The 17160-nt window shown below is 33.2% G+C and overlaps 1 protein-coding gene across 4 annotated transcripts in view; it reads left to right on the top strand.

Annotated features, from left to right (window-relative positions):
• Grid2 (glutamate ionotropic receptor delta type subunit 2) overlaps window positions 1-17160 on the top strand; it is a 1411364-nt gene that overhangs the window by 1008096 nt on the left and 386108 nt on the right. For all 4 annotated transcript variants that reach the window (XM_021734724.3, XM_078021917.1, XM_005337550.5 and 1 more), the window contains exon 9: window positions 11632-11733. In XM_021734724.3, coding sequence (XP_021590399.1) covers window positions 11632-11733 — 102 coding nt within the window. The remainder of the gene's footprint in view (window positions 1-11631; window positions 11734-17160) is intronic.

The raw sequence follows: 17160 nt of genomic DNA, 5'->3' as shown, positions 1-17160 counted from the left end.
GTACAAGATCTCTGGTTTAATTCCTAGGTCCTTGATCCACTTTGAGTTGAGTTTTGTTCATGGTGAGAGATAGGGCTTAATTTCATTTTGATGCATATGGATTTCCAATTTTCCTAGCACCATTTGTTGAAGAGGCATATATATTTTCTCCAATATATGTTTTTGGTGCCTTTGTCTAGTATGAGATAACTGTATTTATGTAGGTTTGTCTCTGTGTCATCTAGTCTGTACCATTGGTCAATGCAATTTAAAAGAGCTAAATTGTGGAACCAACCTAAATGTCCTTCAGTAGATAAACGGTTAAAGAAAATGTGGTGTATATATATATATATATATATATATATATATATATACAATGGAATATAACTCAGCATTAAAAGAATCAAATCAAGGCATTTGCAGGTAAATGGATGGAGTTAGAGAATATCATGTTAAGTGAAGTAAGCCAACCCCTCAAAACCAAAGGCCAAATGTTTTCTCTGATAAGGGGATGCTGATCATAATGGAGGAACTTTGGATAGGGCAAAAGGGAGGGAGGGGAATGGAGGGGGGATGGGGTAGGAAAAATGGTGGAATGAGATGAACATCATTGTATGAAGACATGAATGGTGTGACTCTACTTAGTGTACAACCAGAGAAATGAAAAATTGTGCTCCATATGTGTACTATGAATCGAAATGCATCCTGTTGTCATGTATAACAAATTAGAACAAATAAATAGATTAATCGATTTTTTAAAATGTGCCTTCTGTATAGAGTACACAGCAAAAAGTTATTGATAATATTACACTGAGTTAGGTCCCTCTGCTAGTTTCAACAATTTACATATAATGCAACCAAAAGAAAATCATGTTAAGTGACACAGAGGGATTTAATCAGCACCATCTAGACCATGGGATTACAGAAAAATATGCATAACTTTTTTCTCTACACATCAATTGAAGGAAAAAAGCAATAGATGAGTGGAGAACCTATAAATAAATGACATAAGGAACAGATTACTCTTATGAAATTTAAATCCTAATTTGAGTAAAATAAATTTGAATGCTGACTATATATTTGATGTCATTAAAATTATTATAAATTTTAGGTGGTATTATAACGTTTTAACAGAGTATATAATTGTCAAAATACATAGTTAGAAATAAAATTATATAATGTCTGATGTCTGGAATTTGATTCAAAGTAAATCTGAGAAGGTGGTGGCAAGAAAGTTTAGGTGTAAAAATAAGGTTAAAAATAACTTGATAATTGTTTAAGTAAGGGAAGGAATACTTGGGTTCATGATTCTGTTCTCAATATATATTTGAAAATTTTAATAATAAAGAGTTGGAACAGTTTTATATTGGCATTTTAAATTTTGTAATTGGTCACTAAGTCATAGCAGGTTTTTATCTCTTTAGTTGTTTTGCTTGTGGTAATGATGAGTTTTGATGGGTCAATCCAGCTGCCTCTAGAGTTTTCTTTGTAAGGTTAATTGTGTGCATTGGAGGGCTGGCTGAGGTTCAGAGAGTAAGCTCTGGTTGAAGGTTAGTGTTTCCACTTTCCAAACTTAACTACCTTATATGATTATTAAACTTTGATGTCACCCTCATTAGCACAATACTCTAGTCACCTGTGGTAACCTGTCCAGATGTTTCTCTGATAATGTTCAGCTCAATAAATTTAGACTTCACACAATAGTTCTTTCCTTTTTTCACCCTCCTGTCTCAAATATACTTCAAAATATGTCCAATCCAGCTGTTAATTGGACTGCATAAAACATTGTAATAACACTTTTGAGGATTGAGATGATTTTGAGGTATTTCAAGAGTATTTTCCCTCTGGATCAGAGAACAGCTTTGCCAGAAAAAAATGAATCTTAAATTCCACAGATTCCATTTTATTAACACAGTAACCTTACATTTTAAAAAGTAGTCTGGAGAAAAGGATAACCTTCTTATTGCTAATGTTTAAAGAAGAGAATCTAAGTTAAAATTCCCCTATAGCTACATCTTCGTCCATATAGGTTTTAATTTAAATTTTTAGGTAAAAATTATAAAATTGAATTGCAATATAAGTGTGTTCACTTAATAATTTCAAGTTCATAGGGCTTTCAGATTAAGATTAAATGAAAGAATGAATATAAATATTCAGCACATTTCCAGGTATGTAGTGAACTCTCCACAAGTGATAGACATAATGACTATTTTAAATATATTTTTCTTTAAATTTGTGTCTTAGGCAAAGTGTTAAGCCTATTTTCTGTGTATGTATATATTTTCTATGTATGTATACATTTTGAAAAAAAATTTGTTTAGACTTGAAAAATATTTCTTCCTTTAACCAAAGACATTCTTTTTTAAAAAAAATATTTATTTTTTAGTTGTAGTTGGACACAATACCTTTATTTATTTATTTATTTTTATGTGGTACTGGGGATCCAACCCAGGGCCTTGCACATGCTTGGCGAGCGCTCTACCACTGAGACACAACCCCAGTCCAAACCAAAGTAATTCTTAATATTAAATTTAGGTTTCAGTGAACCCCCAAAATGTTTCCACATAAAGAAAATCAGATCATATTATCCACTGTTTGGAGAAATTATAGAGACAGGTCTGTTATGATGATTGAGTAAATATTCTTGGGAAATCAACCTTGTTAAATCTGCATCCTATAAGTGGAGGTGCTTATCTGTTTCTCTACTAAGGATTGCATGGTTGTTACAACTTAATCAGTTTTGCCTAGCTTCATTTACCCTGAGTGTTATTAATTTAGTAAAGGGAATCAGTGGGTAAGTTTAACTTTAATTATAATAAAAGCTCATACATTATATTTACTCTGTGGTTCACAAGGCACAAACACCTGTGAAAGGATTTTGAATTCGATATTGAAATGGATTGTTCCTAAATAACTGGAGCTACTTCTCAGTAATGTGAATTGAAAATGGTCTTGGCTTCCATCCTTCTAGAGTCCAAGTTTTAATTCCATATATTCTGATGCTGCCAAGTGTCTCTTCTGAGTCTGTTTTTATTCTTTAGCTGAAAACTTATGTGTATCTGGTGTTCTATCTGCTCTGACTTTGGAGAAAGGTTACACTTTTTGTGTGGGTGGGTACGGTGGGGGGATAATTTCTTGCACAAAGTCCCAGCTGAAATTTATTTTCTCAGTTGGACAGAATTTTCCTTTATGAGATTTCCTCTGTTACCCTCCGAATAACTTAGTATGTGCAGAGGTCCCAGATTGATTAATGATTTCATCCTCAGTAACCTCTGATCTGAATTATTATTGGGAAGATGAGGATGAAACCTGTATTGATTATTTTCGTTAAGGAAATGTGTCTTAAGAAATCTGTATGCTTTACATAGAGGATCTGTTTGTCACCAAAACAGGAAAATCTATGGAAGAAATTATGTTTTTGTAGTAAGGTTTTATTACATATAGCATAAACAACCTTCATTAAAACTTTATTCTCTAAATGTTTATTCTTTTTTCTTGTTTTTATAAATAAGACATATTATATGTTTAAATATAAAAGAATTGAACTTATAAGCAAGATGTTGACTGCATTGATATATTGATAACAGTACAGATTAAAAAGAAATTTGAAAATATTTGAAAGGGGTGCCCTTTTTCTCACTTCCATTTTAGGATCACATCACACCTAGCTTATTATAGAGTCCTTTTCGTTTTGCACACTTGGCTTTGGAAAGCCAAACACAGATTGTAGTAAAAAAGTGGGAGGTTTGTTGCCACCGTTTCTCCATAGCAGATTAAAAGGTAGATTTGAAAGGTATGTGGTTATATATGTCAGCCACAAATGTCTAAAGGATCGTAAGCCCACTTACATCTCAATTGAACTAAGTACAACATATTGAGAATAAAGAAATACACACATAGAATCAAAACCAGTTTTTGACTGATCACTATATACAAAATTTGTGGAAGTTTTAGGATGAAAAGATGAATACAGCCATCAACAATCTCAAAATTCTGAGGGAAATAGACATCTGTTGTTAGAGCTGATAGTTGCCAATGGATGACTATGTGGGAAATATTTAGGATTGTTAATAAAAAAAAAGAATAATTAAAAAATCCACAAAGAAATGACAACTCTTTTTTAAAATATTGCTAACATTTTCCAAGAAGCTTAATAAGGAATTCATGATTTACAGTAGTCGCAATTGTTCAAATGTTTTTAATATTCTGCAATGAAATAAAAGTTGGTGTCTTCAACGTTGGTAAGACTGCTCAGAGGTATAGACAATCATTTGGTAGTTTACAGTCACCAATGGAACCCAAAGCACTTAATTTTCATTTTGAGTTTAGTGGCAGGCATCTGATAAAGAGGGAGCCCCAAAGGAAGAATCACACAAGGACCTAGACAAAAGTCTCATATTAGTGTCAGCCTAAGATAAACTGATTGTAACTGTCAGCTGTATTGTCTAGAGTGAGGTTTTGATGAGGAAATTTGAGAAGCCTTGTCTTGTTCATCACAGGAATAGTTCTTGATATGAATTCAATCATATGAAACAACTGTAGAGTCACAAAGCTAGCCAGGGTTTTATGAGATTAACTGATCTATCCCTCACCTTGAGATAAAACCTTCATACCACAAAATTCCACCATGTGTTGCTGAAATTTAATATATTCTTTGAGGAAAAACAAGACCGTTCATTCATTTAGCAAATCTTTTGCGTGTGAACTATACACTGAGCACCCTTGTAGGAGCTTTGTACACATCAGTAAATAAAGCAAGCAAAGATCTCTACCTTCATGGAACACATAGTCTAATAGGAGAACGCAAATGACTCTCTAAGCTTCCCTTTAGTCAGTGTCAGTAGTCGTCACTGAGAATAATACAGTAATGCTTATATGTGTTTGAAACTGGTTTTCTGATATTATAAGAAAATATTCACAAATAAACCCAATCAATAATAGGTTGTGTGTGAAAGAAGAGCATATAATTGTTTTCATTAACAATCCGCTTTATCTTCAGATGAAGAAAGTAAGGTTCAAAAATTTTGACTGTGTTGGATGTATAAAGTAAGTCTTCAAATCCAATCCAATATTCCTAATTTTTTGACCAGACTTTCAAATGCACCTTTTCCCTAAATTGACTTGTTACAGTTTTCTGACAGAAACCAAACATGAATAGTTGAAGAAAAAGAAGAAGGGGTATTTATTTATTTATTTACTTACTTACTAGTACCATAGATTGTTAGGGGTTCCTAGCAACTGAGTAATATCCGTCCCTTTTTATTTTTTAGTTTAAGAGGGTCTTATATTTTAGTTTAAGAATTGCTTAGGGCCTCACTTCATTACTGAGGCCAGCTTTAAACTTGACATCCTTCTGCCTCAGCCTCAGAACTGCTAGGATTACAGGTGTGCATCACCGCACCCAACAAGGAGGAGTTTATTATAAGGAAATTGAAGTTCCTCAAAGCAGAAATAGGGCTGAATTTGGGAAACAGACTTTCAAAAACTGTTATGACTATCTGTATGCCCCTTGTTTTACTCCTCTCTAGAAAAAGTGTCTTCATGATTGAGGTCAGAATAACCTAATGGTTTCTGGACTACAGTCAAATCCTGGTTATGTTACATATTAGTTGAATGATCTACAATGGGTCTATTAATTTTTTTAACCTTTGGTTTCCACATTTGTTAAAATTAGGATGATTTAGTGCTTATCTGATAGGATTACAGAAAAAAAGGAAATTAAATAACATCCATGGCTTGGCACAAATAGTTGGTAAGTAGTTCAATAAACATGCACATCATTATTCAATGAGAGATGTCAGGAACTGAGCTGAACTGAGGAAGGCTGAGCTGCCAGGTGTGGGACTTGTCATTTAAGACAAGCTGCTAAAATGATGGTAATAATCAAGGGTATATTCTACTTGCTGTGAATCTAGAAAGAAAGTGTTGGCTCCACTAAGGTTCTATTTTCACTATAGGATCAGTCAAAAGTCAGATGTGTCCATATACTTTGGGGCATTTGTGTCAATGCATGAGGAGCCCTAGACACAAGGCCCTTTCAATTCTATGGGCCTAGGGTTGGGGGTGGGAAAGTGGAAGATCTGGAAGTGGATAAAATAGGCATCATTATGGTGTCACATATTTTAGTGACAATTTTCAGCCTCATATCCTATTTAAAACAACAACCAAAAATTAGATTACTTGAGAAAGTGACACTGGTCAGCTTTTACAAATAAAGCCAGTAAAAGTTATTCCTTTATTCAATAAGTTTAAATACACACTATAAATCATATTTCCTGAGTGTTAGATCAACCTTTAGAAAAATCTCGGAGGGTGGTTGAAATTACCTAGCAAGGCTTGAAAGATACTGAAGCCTAAGTCCCCCTCCTGGAGTTTCTAATTTAATGTCTAGAGTTTAGCTGAAGTATCAGATATTTTAAAGGTGTTCTAGGCTATTCTAAGATGCGACCAAAGCTGAGAACTACAGCTTTAGAGACATGCTTCATCACTGAGATTACCAAGTCACCTCTGAGAATGAGACTGAGCAAGGAACAAATGAATGCTGATGTGTAAGAATAATAGTATCAAATACTTCTTTAATCTTTATGTGCCAAGGACACTTCTCAGTTCTTGACATATATTCAATCAGTTAATACTCTCAACAGCCCTATGAAGCTGTTGTTTTTACTATTCCCATTGTATTTTATTATTTTTCTTCTTTTTTACTATTCTAGTTTGAGAGGTGAGAAAATAAGACCAACAGCACACCCTCATTAGAGTAGATGCTCAAACCAAAGCAGTATGGTTGTGGAGTTTCTAACTGCTATGATATATTGCCTCTATGTATCATGTAACAGTAATTTTATACCAAGTAGAATTATAAAAAACGGAAAACTTAATAATGGCAAAATATCATTAAATCAGTTTAATGCCAGTTGATAACTAGCAGTGCTTACTATGTCTTCATAATACATCACTGAGCTATTTTCATATATAATGTATGTGTATGTATGCTTATGTATGTATATGTGCACATATTGCTTTTAATGTTTATATTCATTCACAGAAATAAGTTAACAAGTTCATCTTGTTATGCAGTATAAAAACTTTTGTTTTCAATAGCAAATCAAGGAAACATCAGCAGTCAAATTGTGTGCATTTTGTTTGTTTTTTTCTGACTTCTCAAAGACATTTTCTTCTAAAAGAAACTCAAGTGTTAAGGCTATTCCACATAATCTAAAGAAGGACTACTACTTCATGGTAATGATTGAATTGTAGGATTATATGCTCTAGGGAGCAAGTCTTACAAATCAAACCTATTTTACAGGTAGAAAATACCGTAAAGAAAATTATTATTGGAAGGATTACTGGCACATTGCATTCCTACACATGTCAAAGTGGAAAACATTCCAATTTAGCTCTAAAAAACATGTATCTGAGTCAACCAGCCACATATATATATACACACTTTCTTTTCCACTACAGAAGTAGTATTTAGTAAAGAAATTTTGCACATTTCTAAATGGCTGGTGTTCAAGCCTATTTGCCCACCATTTTGTTATTTCCTCTTTGGGTTCAAAGGCTGAGAAAGCAAGTAAATGCAACCCAGCACCTGGCAGCACATAGCCCTATAAGTAGTAAACATTTCAAGTCCCACCACTGGAGCTTTAATAGCTAGGGTTCGTTTCTTCCATATGAGTACAAGCTAATAAATGCAGGGCATTCCATTCAGTATGCAATTAAGAGCTCTCTCGACTCCTGTTATTAAAGTCTACAAACTATTGAGCGTAAAATTAAAGTTGAGCAGTTCAGCTGTTTTTGACATCTAACACAGCCTGAAAAATAGTGATGTAAAACTCCAGAGTCAAAAGTCATCCCTTACAGACCATGGGCAAATGAAAAGGAAAAACACTGAGGAGAAAAGAGTAACTATATAAAACTTTATCATCAGTTTGGCGCATGCTTCTGGGCTCATGCAAATACATCAACCAGTTTGTTGAACACAAGATATTACATTGATTTTAACAGAATGCTACACGATTATTATTGCCAAAGCTCCAATGAAGGAAATAATTAGAGGACTAAGCATTTTAAAGCTTTCAAAATGACTTCAGGCAATAACCAGAAATACTATAGGAATTCTATATGCTGTGATTGGAAGGATATGGAATTGGTTCTTACTTTTTATCTCTCCTAAATTTTCTCTGGACTGCCAGACCATAGAAGATAGTGGATCTTGTTTTGCCATCAGCAGTGTGACATTTTGTAAATCTCATGCATGGCCAGGGTGACTTTTATTATTTTTTATTTAGAAAGCACTCTGCTGAATAGATAGTATGAGATTGTGTATCCATTATCTTTATTAGTCTATGGCTTCATTGTTTAAAAAAAAAATAGTAAATAGAAACAAAAAAAACACAACCAGGAGAAAACAACCTTGACACAACCAGAGAAGTCAAGTTAATGAGATTTCAAACACTGAAACCAAAGAAGTTGTTAGATAAGCCTCACACTTGAACCTAAGTGAAATTCTTCCAGGTTTTCTCAGCACTATGCCTATCAGTCTTGCTATGCTACAAGGAATATTACCTGTTGGAGATGCTAATTCAATTTGAATCTATGTGAACCTAACTCATTTTTATTGCTTATTATTGGAAGGAGTTATTATAATCAGAATATCTTGAAGTGAACCTCAGGGAGATGAAGGGTTTGAACAGAAATGAAAGGAATCTTAAACTTGAGAAATTCTTCAAAAAGATGTAGACAATCAACCTTTCCTCTATGTGTTGCTGTTATTTATTTTCTTTTTCATCTTTGTCTGCATTTTGAGAGGTATCACCAGGCCTCAGGACAAATGAAACATGATCCACATTTATTTTTTAGTAAGTTGATTACACAAAATAGAGTTCCAGAAATATTTTTGAGCAACTTTTGTCCATTTTTCTACAACTTTCCTTTACACAATGCCTAGTTAATTGCCTAAGTAGATAAAAGATAACAATGGAAAGATCAACACCTGTGTCTCCCTCTCTGGAAAATGGGATAAGATTGCTATCTTCCTCAAAGAGTTTTTTAAGTTAATACAAGTACAGATATTAAATAACTGCCACACTCTGTACACTGTATAAAGCAAAACTGCAATAAAAAACACTGAACAGAGCTAGTTTAAAACCTAACTTCATCTCTTAGTAGCTATGTGAACTTAATTGAGACCTTAGTTTCTTTGTAAAATAATAATGCTGATAGCACCTTCTCAATTAGCTATTGAGAGGCCCAAATTAGATCCTGTATAAAGGGCTCAGTAAGCATTAAAAGAAGTACTCGATATAGGAAATAAGTGTCGTCTTAGTTTCTTATTGATAACTTATGCCTCATTTTTGATGTGATGAACAGGTATATTTTAAATCTAGTATTCCCAAGAATCTGTAACCTAAACATTCTGTACCCTAAATCCTGGTCCTTGAACATCTCAGTTCTTGATGGCCACAATTGATATGAGAGTCAGATAGCAACAACACGAAAAGAAGACTACAGAAAAGCGAAAAATCTTCATTATACAGGAGAGAAATGCTGTCTCACCAGAGTATGAGAAAGACAGTCTAACCAAATATTAAAATTTAAAAACAAAGTGGGCAGAAGCCTCATATATTGTGTGAATAATGTCCAAGTCATTGCCTGTGTCTGAAGATGACATATATTTACCTATTCTACCTACTCCAGATTGGTTTTTAGTGTTATTTCAACAAGAAAAGTGCTTTAGAATTTTAATAACATTGATCATATTTAGTTATATTTAAACAAGGGCATAATTAAGAAAAAGCTGGAAAGTGTTAAGTGTTTGTCCAGAGGATTGTTGAAACAAATTGCTCCCAACTTTTGTTGCTAATCCAATACTAAATATTTGACCAGAGCACCAAAATCCTGTGGTCACATTGGTGCTGACAATAGGTTCACCAAACTTAAAAAACAACTCTAGGGCTTACAGAAAAGAAACCCCTATTTTTGCTTTGGCAGCTTAGACATACTTATCATGAATAATATTATAATCTAAAGGCTATTTGTTAACCCTAAAGTTGTGTAATGTAATTATAAAATATGGAGATAGCACATTGAAAATTCATTTCTTCAGTTAATGTGACCAGTGTCACATTTTCCACCAATATTATTTGGTCTAATCCTCTTGAAGTGAGTAGAAAAAGTGGATATAAGAAATGTGATTGATGATAGACTTTGGTCGACCCCAGAAGAGAACAGAAGCTCAAAAGACATTTCATAAAGTTCAAAATTTGGCAAAAGGACTATAGTATCTCTGATAATTAGACTTTCAACACATTTGGATTTGCTAATTGGATCTCAGTTCTAATTAGACTTTTTTTTATATAACTAAGAATGACATATCATTGTATGAATTTAATGTGCTTTTACAGTTGAAACGAACAATTAGCAGCCTCTTCTAAATTATTTAATATGGAAAAAGCTGGCTGCATTATTTTTATTGTGTCATCTTCTTTTACAATATATTGCATATGTTTGAGTTTTCTTAATTAAATCCCTTTTAGGAACTCAAAGAGAAACTTGAGTTTTTACAGGAAGCACCTAAATGGTTTATTTGTGAGGGAAACTTGCCAATATGTTGATGACTTTGGAAACCACAAACAAAATGCAGTATAAGAAAATAAATCATAGCCATCAGGAGGAAATAGCACAAATAACCAGGTGTCCTGATAATCATTCAGTTAATCAAAAACAGTCTCCAAATATGACTAGAGCTCTGTTACATTTTAAAAGCATGCAAATGCAGAATAGATTCCCAAAAGTGAGGGCTCATGGAGCTGAAATCAGAGTTAATATCATGACATTTCTTCCTAAGGTGTGCATCTCTTTCTTTTCTCTGTATTTCTGATTGAAACTTGTCAATTTTTAATCCTGTGGAGATTTATATAGTTAGTCAATTTTAAACTAGTAGCCCTCAGATTTGCATATTATAAGAGTTAATAACTACATGAAAGTATAAAATTAAGCCAGCATTTGAAGAATAAAGAGCAGTGAACCATTGTACAACTTAAAAAAAAAAAAAAGCTGTTACCAAAATATTCAGACAAATTGGTAGCATTGACAAAAAGATAAATTATGTTGCTTTATACACTGTGAATACTTCAAAAACAAAATATACGTGATATTATTCCTCAAAAGCATTTGTACTCTTAAAAAATACATAAAAATCATTTTAAATATTTTAATAGTTATTTTTCCAAGTAAAAACAGTGTCAGATCAAATTAAAGTATTAATGCTGTGAGAAAATTAAACTGGTGCAGTAATTGATATATTAGAGTAGATGTTATTCTGGAATTATATGCGGTATTATTTTTTCAATTAGTGCATTACTGTGACTGAGTTATTGGTGTATATATAAATCCTCCTTAAGTCAGATGTCCTCCATGAGCCTCCAAAAACATGCTGGGCACTGTCATACACCAGAAAATGATATTTCAAAGCAGGAAATAGCATTTCTGATTGTTTTATTTGTTGCTAAAAAAAAAAGAAAACCCAAGCAGGACCCTTTCTATGCTAATTGTTCCAAGAGCTCTCACAGGGTTCTCTATAAGGTCTCTCCAGTGGCAACTGGACTATTCTTCAGGCAGAAAAGTGACCGAAGCTATTTTATTTTTCAGCTTGGGTGCTGGAATCCTGTCACAGGTCTAAATGGGTCACTGACTGACAAGAAACTGGAGAATAACATGCGTGGAGTGGTTCTACGTGTGGTAACTGTTCTGGTAAGTCTTATCTAAGCCTTGATTTTGGCTTCTAGAGGCTCCTTTTCCTTCCATTTATGTTTTGTTAGTTGGTTCCACAGTCTTCGGAGTTTTTAATAAATCTTGATTACCTGTTTAATATATTTTAATGGCTATATTTTCCAACTTTCAATTATGCAGAGCAGGATCAGGTTTTTTGCAGGCTTTTCTTTAATTATGATGCTTTTTCAGGAACTTTCTTAAGACATTTTAGGCTCAATGTTATCCTTCTAGAATTTTCTACTCACAAAGTGGAGGTTTCCCTGAGGCATTCTCTCACTGGAACTGTAGTATGCATAAGGGAAGATGACCAGGATGAACAAAGGTAGATGTGGATAAAATGTAGTACATTCAGTAATGGTGAAACATTAATAAACTTAAAAAATCCTTTTCTAATAAAGACTTACTTCAAAACAAGATCATTTAATTATTTAATAAGCATTTATATCTGCTGTATTATCAGCTCAGGGCTGACTACTGGGGACAAATAAAATAAGCAAATATGATTCTGTCTTTATGAGTCTTATGTATTGATTCTATGAATGGGATTATTCACATGAAACATCAGGTTCAATTCCATTTAGTTGTTAAAAAATCAGTAAATGGTAGCTACTATCATTGTTCTATACATTATTACATCCTTTTAGTAAGGATGTAAAATGAAGTAATAGAAATATTATTTTAATATAAATGTTCTTAAGCTATAAAATACTCAAGTGGCTACTACCTAAGCAGCCACAGAACATGATGACATGTACTCTTCATGCTGTTCTAAAATGTTTAATTTTTTTGTTAATAGAGTATCTTTCAAAACCTAATAGCCCATATGCACTTTTTTTTGTTTAGAAAAATCTAATAAATTTTTAAATTTGAAAAGGATCTCCTGTAAGCTAAATTAATTATAGAATTAATAAATGGGAGAGGCAGTCTTTTGATATGTTGATAATAATTGTGTTTTTATCAAAGGTTACAATACTAACCTTTTTTACAAATTAAATAGACCTAACTTAATTTCAGTGTTTAAAAAATGTATCTGTGAATAATCTCTATAAAAGGAAATTCAGATGAGTAATCCAGTCTCCCTTTTGGGGGACCTATGATTTATTTTCAGTTATTGTTTTAATACAGGTTTTATTAATTGGTAACTAATTATTTTATGAATACCTTACAACTTAAGTGTGAATGTGCTTCTCTAGGTACCTAAGGGTGTAGATATGCATTTGCACTTATTTGCTAATATTTTAAAAAGACAGGCATGTAAAATGCAGCACATTATGGTCTCCCAGTGATTTTCAAGTAAACTCCCGTAACAACTACAATAAAAGGCAATATATATGCTTTGTTTTTCAATAAGAAAACAAATTTTTAAATTTCTAAGTCAATTAACCTTACTCACTGTTAAGCAAATATTTAGTGCTTACTATATAATAAACTTGGTAATGGATATAAAATAAATAATACATAATGGATATAAAATATATAATATCCTTAAGATGTGCATCTGATCTTGTTAGGAAGATTTATATACAATGAAGTAGATAAGATTTATTAAGTGCTTACTTTGTGCTAGCTACAATACTAAGTCCTTGGTGTACATTACCTTGTTCAGTTCTCATAGTATTCCCTGGAAATCAGGACTGTTCTGATCCCAAGAATATGAAAGAGGAAACCAAGACATCCAGAGATGGATGTGAAGAAAAATGTGAGAGGTTATATAGATAGGAAGAAAGAGTTTTAATTCAAATCCTGAAGGCCTTGACCTGGACTTCTTAACTCCCTCTCTTAATGACACATTATACTCTCTCCACTCTTACTCTGATAAGTGTGAGAATTGAAGTATCTATAGATTTTTATGTGCCTTGAGAATTGGAAATGTTTAACTCTGAATGAGGTGAAAGTGAGGTTTATTGAGAAAACTTCAAAGGGCCAATTATTTTCAATTCATTTCCAGACTGAATAGAATGATTGCTATCTTCTTCATGAAATGGTTGTGCTTCACACCGTGTTAATACTTGTGGTACCCCAGGTTAACCTTCAGGACTTAAAATGGTCTCTGTTTCCTACAAGCTCAGCCCTGCTCAGATCCTGAATGTGGCTAGTGAGTGGAGTTATGGAAACATTCTGCTTTCCCCAAGGCTTCTGTGATGAACTTATCAGTTGGGTGCCCAGTTTAATGAAAGGTGTTTACATTTATTACATTCCCACAATATACAGCCATTATACTTAATAATCTTGCATGCCTCCTGATTCTTGCAGGGTAACAAAAACCAGTACTGACCTTCTTAGTTCCTACAAGCACCTTTCCAGGTTCAGCTCTCATTTACATGGCTTTGCACGTTTCCTCCACCCAAAACAGAATCACACTCCCCTCAACCCACTAAGCAACTGTAAAATAAAATTTCATTGCTTAATCACACTACCCTGGAACTAGGACTTGTTCTGTATTGGATTCGATCTGACCAGCTAAACACCACCCTCTTATATTCCATGGACATTTTACCAATACTTTCCAAAGAGAGAAAGAAAAGGGCCCAGGTGTAAATCCTCTGAGGAAAGGTCTTTTAGTTTTTGTTTAGTTTTTAGATATTATAACTGAAATCTTAGCCCTTTTATTTTTTAGGAAAATGATTTTATCAATTACACATAAGTTAGTAAATTGATTTTTCTTTAAATCTCTACCTTTATCATTGTTAATGATATTGATTAGAGGAAAAACAATCAAATTTATATCTTAAACCAAATAATTCAATACTATATTATAGTTTGTGACTTTAGCAATAAATAACTGATACACTCAAATATTTTACCGAAGAGAATTAAGTGAAAGAATTTTGAGAAAAAAAATGTAAACATAGTTAAAGGAATTAACAAGAGGTGTAGTGAAGCACCAAGGACTTGCATTAGCTAAATTGGGGTTGGGGAAGGGAGTCCACTCAACGTGGCTGTGAAATTTGGTGCAGGAAGAGAATGGAGGAGGAGCATCACTGCCAAAATCACAACTAGGCAGTGAAAATGTAGGAAGAGAGGATACTGCAGACACATTCCTACAATCTTTCCATCTCTTTCCAATTGCAAATCCAAGCATAAGTCGGAAAGCAAACCTAAGTAATGAAGACCATGAATGTTAGTTAGGCTTCCAGAACACAGAGCAGGGTGGTGAAGGCCACAGTGTATCTGGAGGGAAAAACCGGTAAGCACCAGTACCAGCACTTCCATTTCCTAGGATCTATTACAAGTTTTATGGGTCAATTTACTTAATCTTTATAAAACAATATAAGGACATTAGAATAATCAAAAACAGCACTGAAAAGTTAACTAAGTTTCCATGCCCACGTAGCTAACAAGAGCTAGAGATAAGTTTCAAGCTCAGAGACCCCAGTTTCAGAAGCCATGTCCTTAACTACTCTGCCTTCTGCATCAGAGAGAACTCATGTTACATTTATTAAACAGGGTGTAACTATTGAGATCTGAGGATTTCATGATATTGAATTGGTAACTTAGGAGCATATTTCTGAATGGCATCTCATGTATACATAACTTAATTTTTTTAATCATCACCAAAGTGACAAAAGTGTTTATTAGAAATGAAGAAAAAATTATTGAAGGAAAAAGAAAGAATGAGTATAAAGTAAGACCCAAGAGTTTGGCAACTTTGCTAACTCTTTTATTTCCATATGTTGCCAATTGATTTCTACTTCTTATCCAGGGGTCTAAATGCTTTGTTACAAAGCAAATGAAGATTTTTTTTCCCTTTAAGTTTCCTGAGTGGTAAAACTAAAAATAGCTACAAATTACTAATCATGTCATTCAATTTTTTTTCATGGTAACTCCCCCAAAACTACTAGAAGCATCATCATGATATAAGTATAATGATAACATCTATGAAAATAAAATGAAAAGACATTGGTAACAAGTGAAAAGAAAGTCATGAAAAGCTATGTAGAAGGATAATACTTGATAAACATAAACTTAAATTTGGAAGGAGTTCTTTTACCTGTTGGACTTGAAGCAGACACATGTTATCTCTAATGATACATATATTTAACTCATAAATTCATTTAAGAAGTATTAATTGAGAACCTTCTAGTTGCTTCAGGTACATGGGATACAATGATCCTTACTTTAGGGAATTTCACATAGCAGAACATCTTCTGAAGCTCTCAAAATATTTTTGAAAAAAGGGAGTACCATTTTCCTAAATTAAATATACAATATAATATTTCTTTCCCTAAATTATCATGAAAATGTTTCAGTAGCTTTGTATAAATAAATGATTAGAAGTTCATGATACAGATATAGTGGTGATTTTTCTGTATTTCATAAATTAAAAAATAAATTTTCCTATTTTAATATCTCTGAAATTAGGATGCATTTTTCAATTGCTAATTGCAAGTATAGTTGTCAGCATTTTTGTCTTTATTAGTGATGTGTAAAAATAATTCTGAATCATATGATAGAAAACAATGTAGATTAAATAATCCATGGTATGTTTAGAACATTAACTTAACAGATATATCTAGAAAGTTAAATAAAAAATACTGGAAAAGAAGGGCATCTAGGTGGCTCCACAGTTTAACTATTGTGAATTGTGCTGCTATAAACATTGATGTGGCTGTGTCCCTGTAGTATCCTGTTTTTAAGTCCTTTGGGTATAGTTTGAGGAGAGGGATAGCTGAGTCAAATGGTGGTTTCATTTCCAGATTTCCAAGGAATCTCCATACTGCTTTCCTTATTGGCTGCACCAATTTGCAGTCCCCCCAACAATGTATGAGTGTGCCTTTCCCCCCACATTCTCGCCAACACTTATTGTTGTTTGTCTTCATAATAGCTGCCATTCTGACTAGAGTAAGATGATATCTTAGAGTAGTTTTGATTTGCATTTCTCTAATTGCTAGAGATGATGAGCATATATTTGTTGATTGATTGAATATCCTCTTCTGTGGAGTCAACCTAGATGCCCTTCAGTGCATGAATGAATTAAAAAAAAATGTGGCATATATACACAATGGAATTTTACTCAGCAATAAAAGAGAATAAGATCATGGCATTTGCAGGTAAATGGATGGCATTGGAAAAGATAATGCTAAGTGAAGTTAGCCAATCCCAAAATAACAAATGCCGAATGTTTTCTTGGATATAAGGAGGCTGACTCATAGTGGGGTAGGGAGGCAGAGCATGGGAGGAATAGATGAATTCTAGATAGAGAAGAGGGATGGGAGGGAAAGGGAGGAGGCAGGGGATTAGCAAGGATGGTAGAATGTGATAGACATCATTATTCAAAGTACATGTACGAAGACATGAATTGATGTGAACATGCTTTATATACAAACAGAGGTATGAAAAATGTTCTATATTGTAATAAGAATTGTGATGCATTCCTCTGGCATGTATTTAAAAAATAAAACCAAT

The sequence above is a fragment of the Ictidomys tridecemlineatus genome, chromosome 9, assembly GCF_052094955.1.
Source record: "Ictidomys tridecemlineatus isolate mIctTri1 chromosome 9, mIctTri1.hap1, whole genome shotgun sequence".
Taxonomy (NCBI): Eukaryota; Metazoa; Chordata; class Mammalia; order Rodentia; family Sciuridae; genus Ictidomys; species Ictidomys tridecemlineatus.
This window is presented reverse-complemented; position numbering and strand designations above follow the sequence as displayed.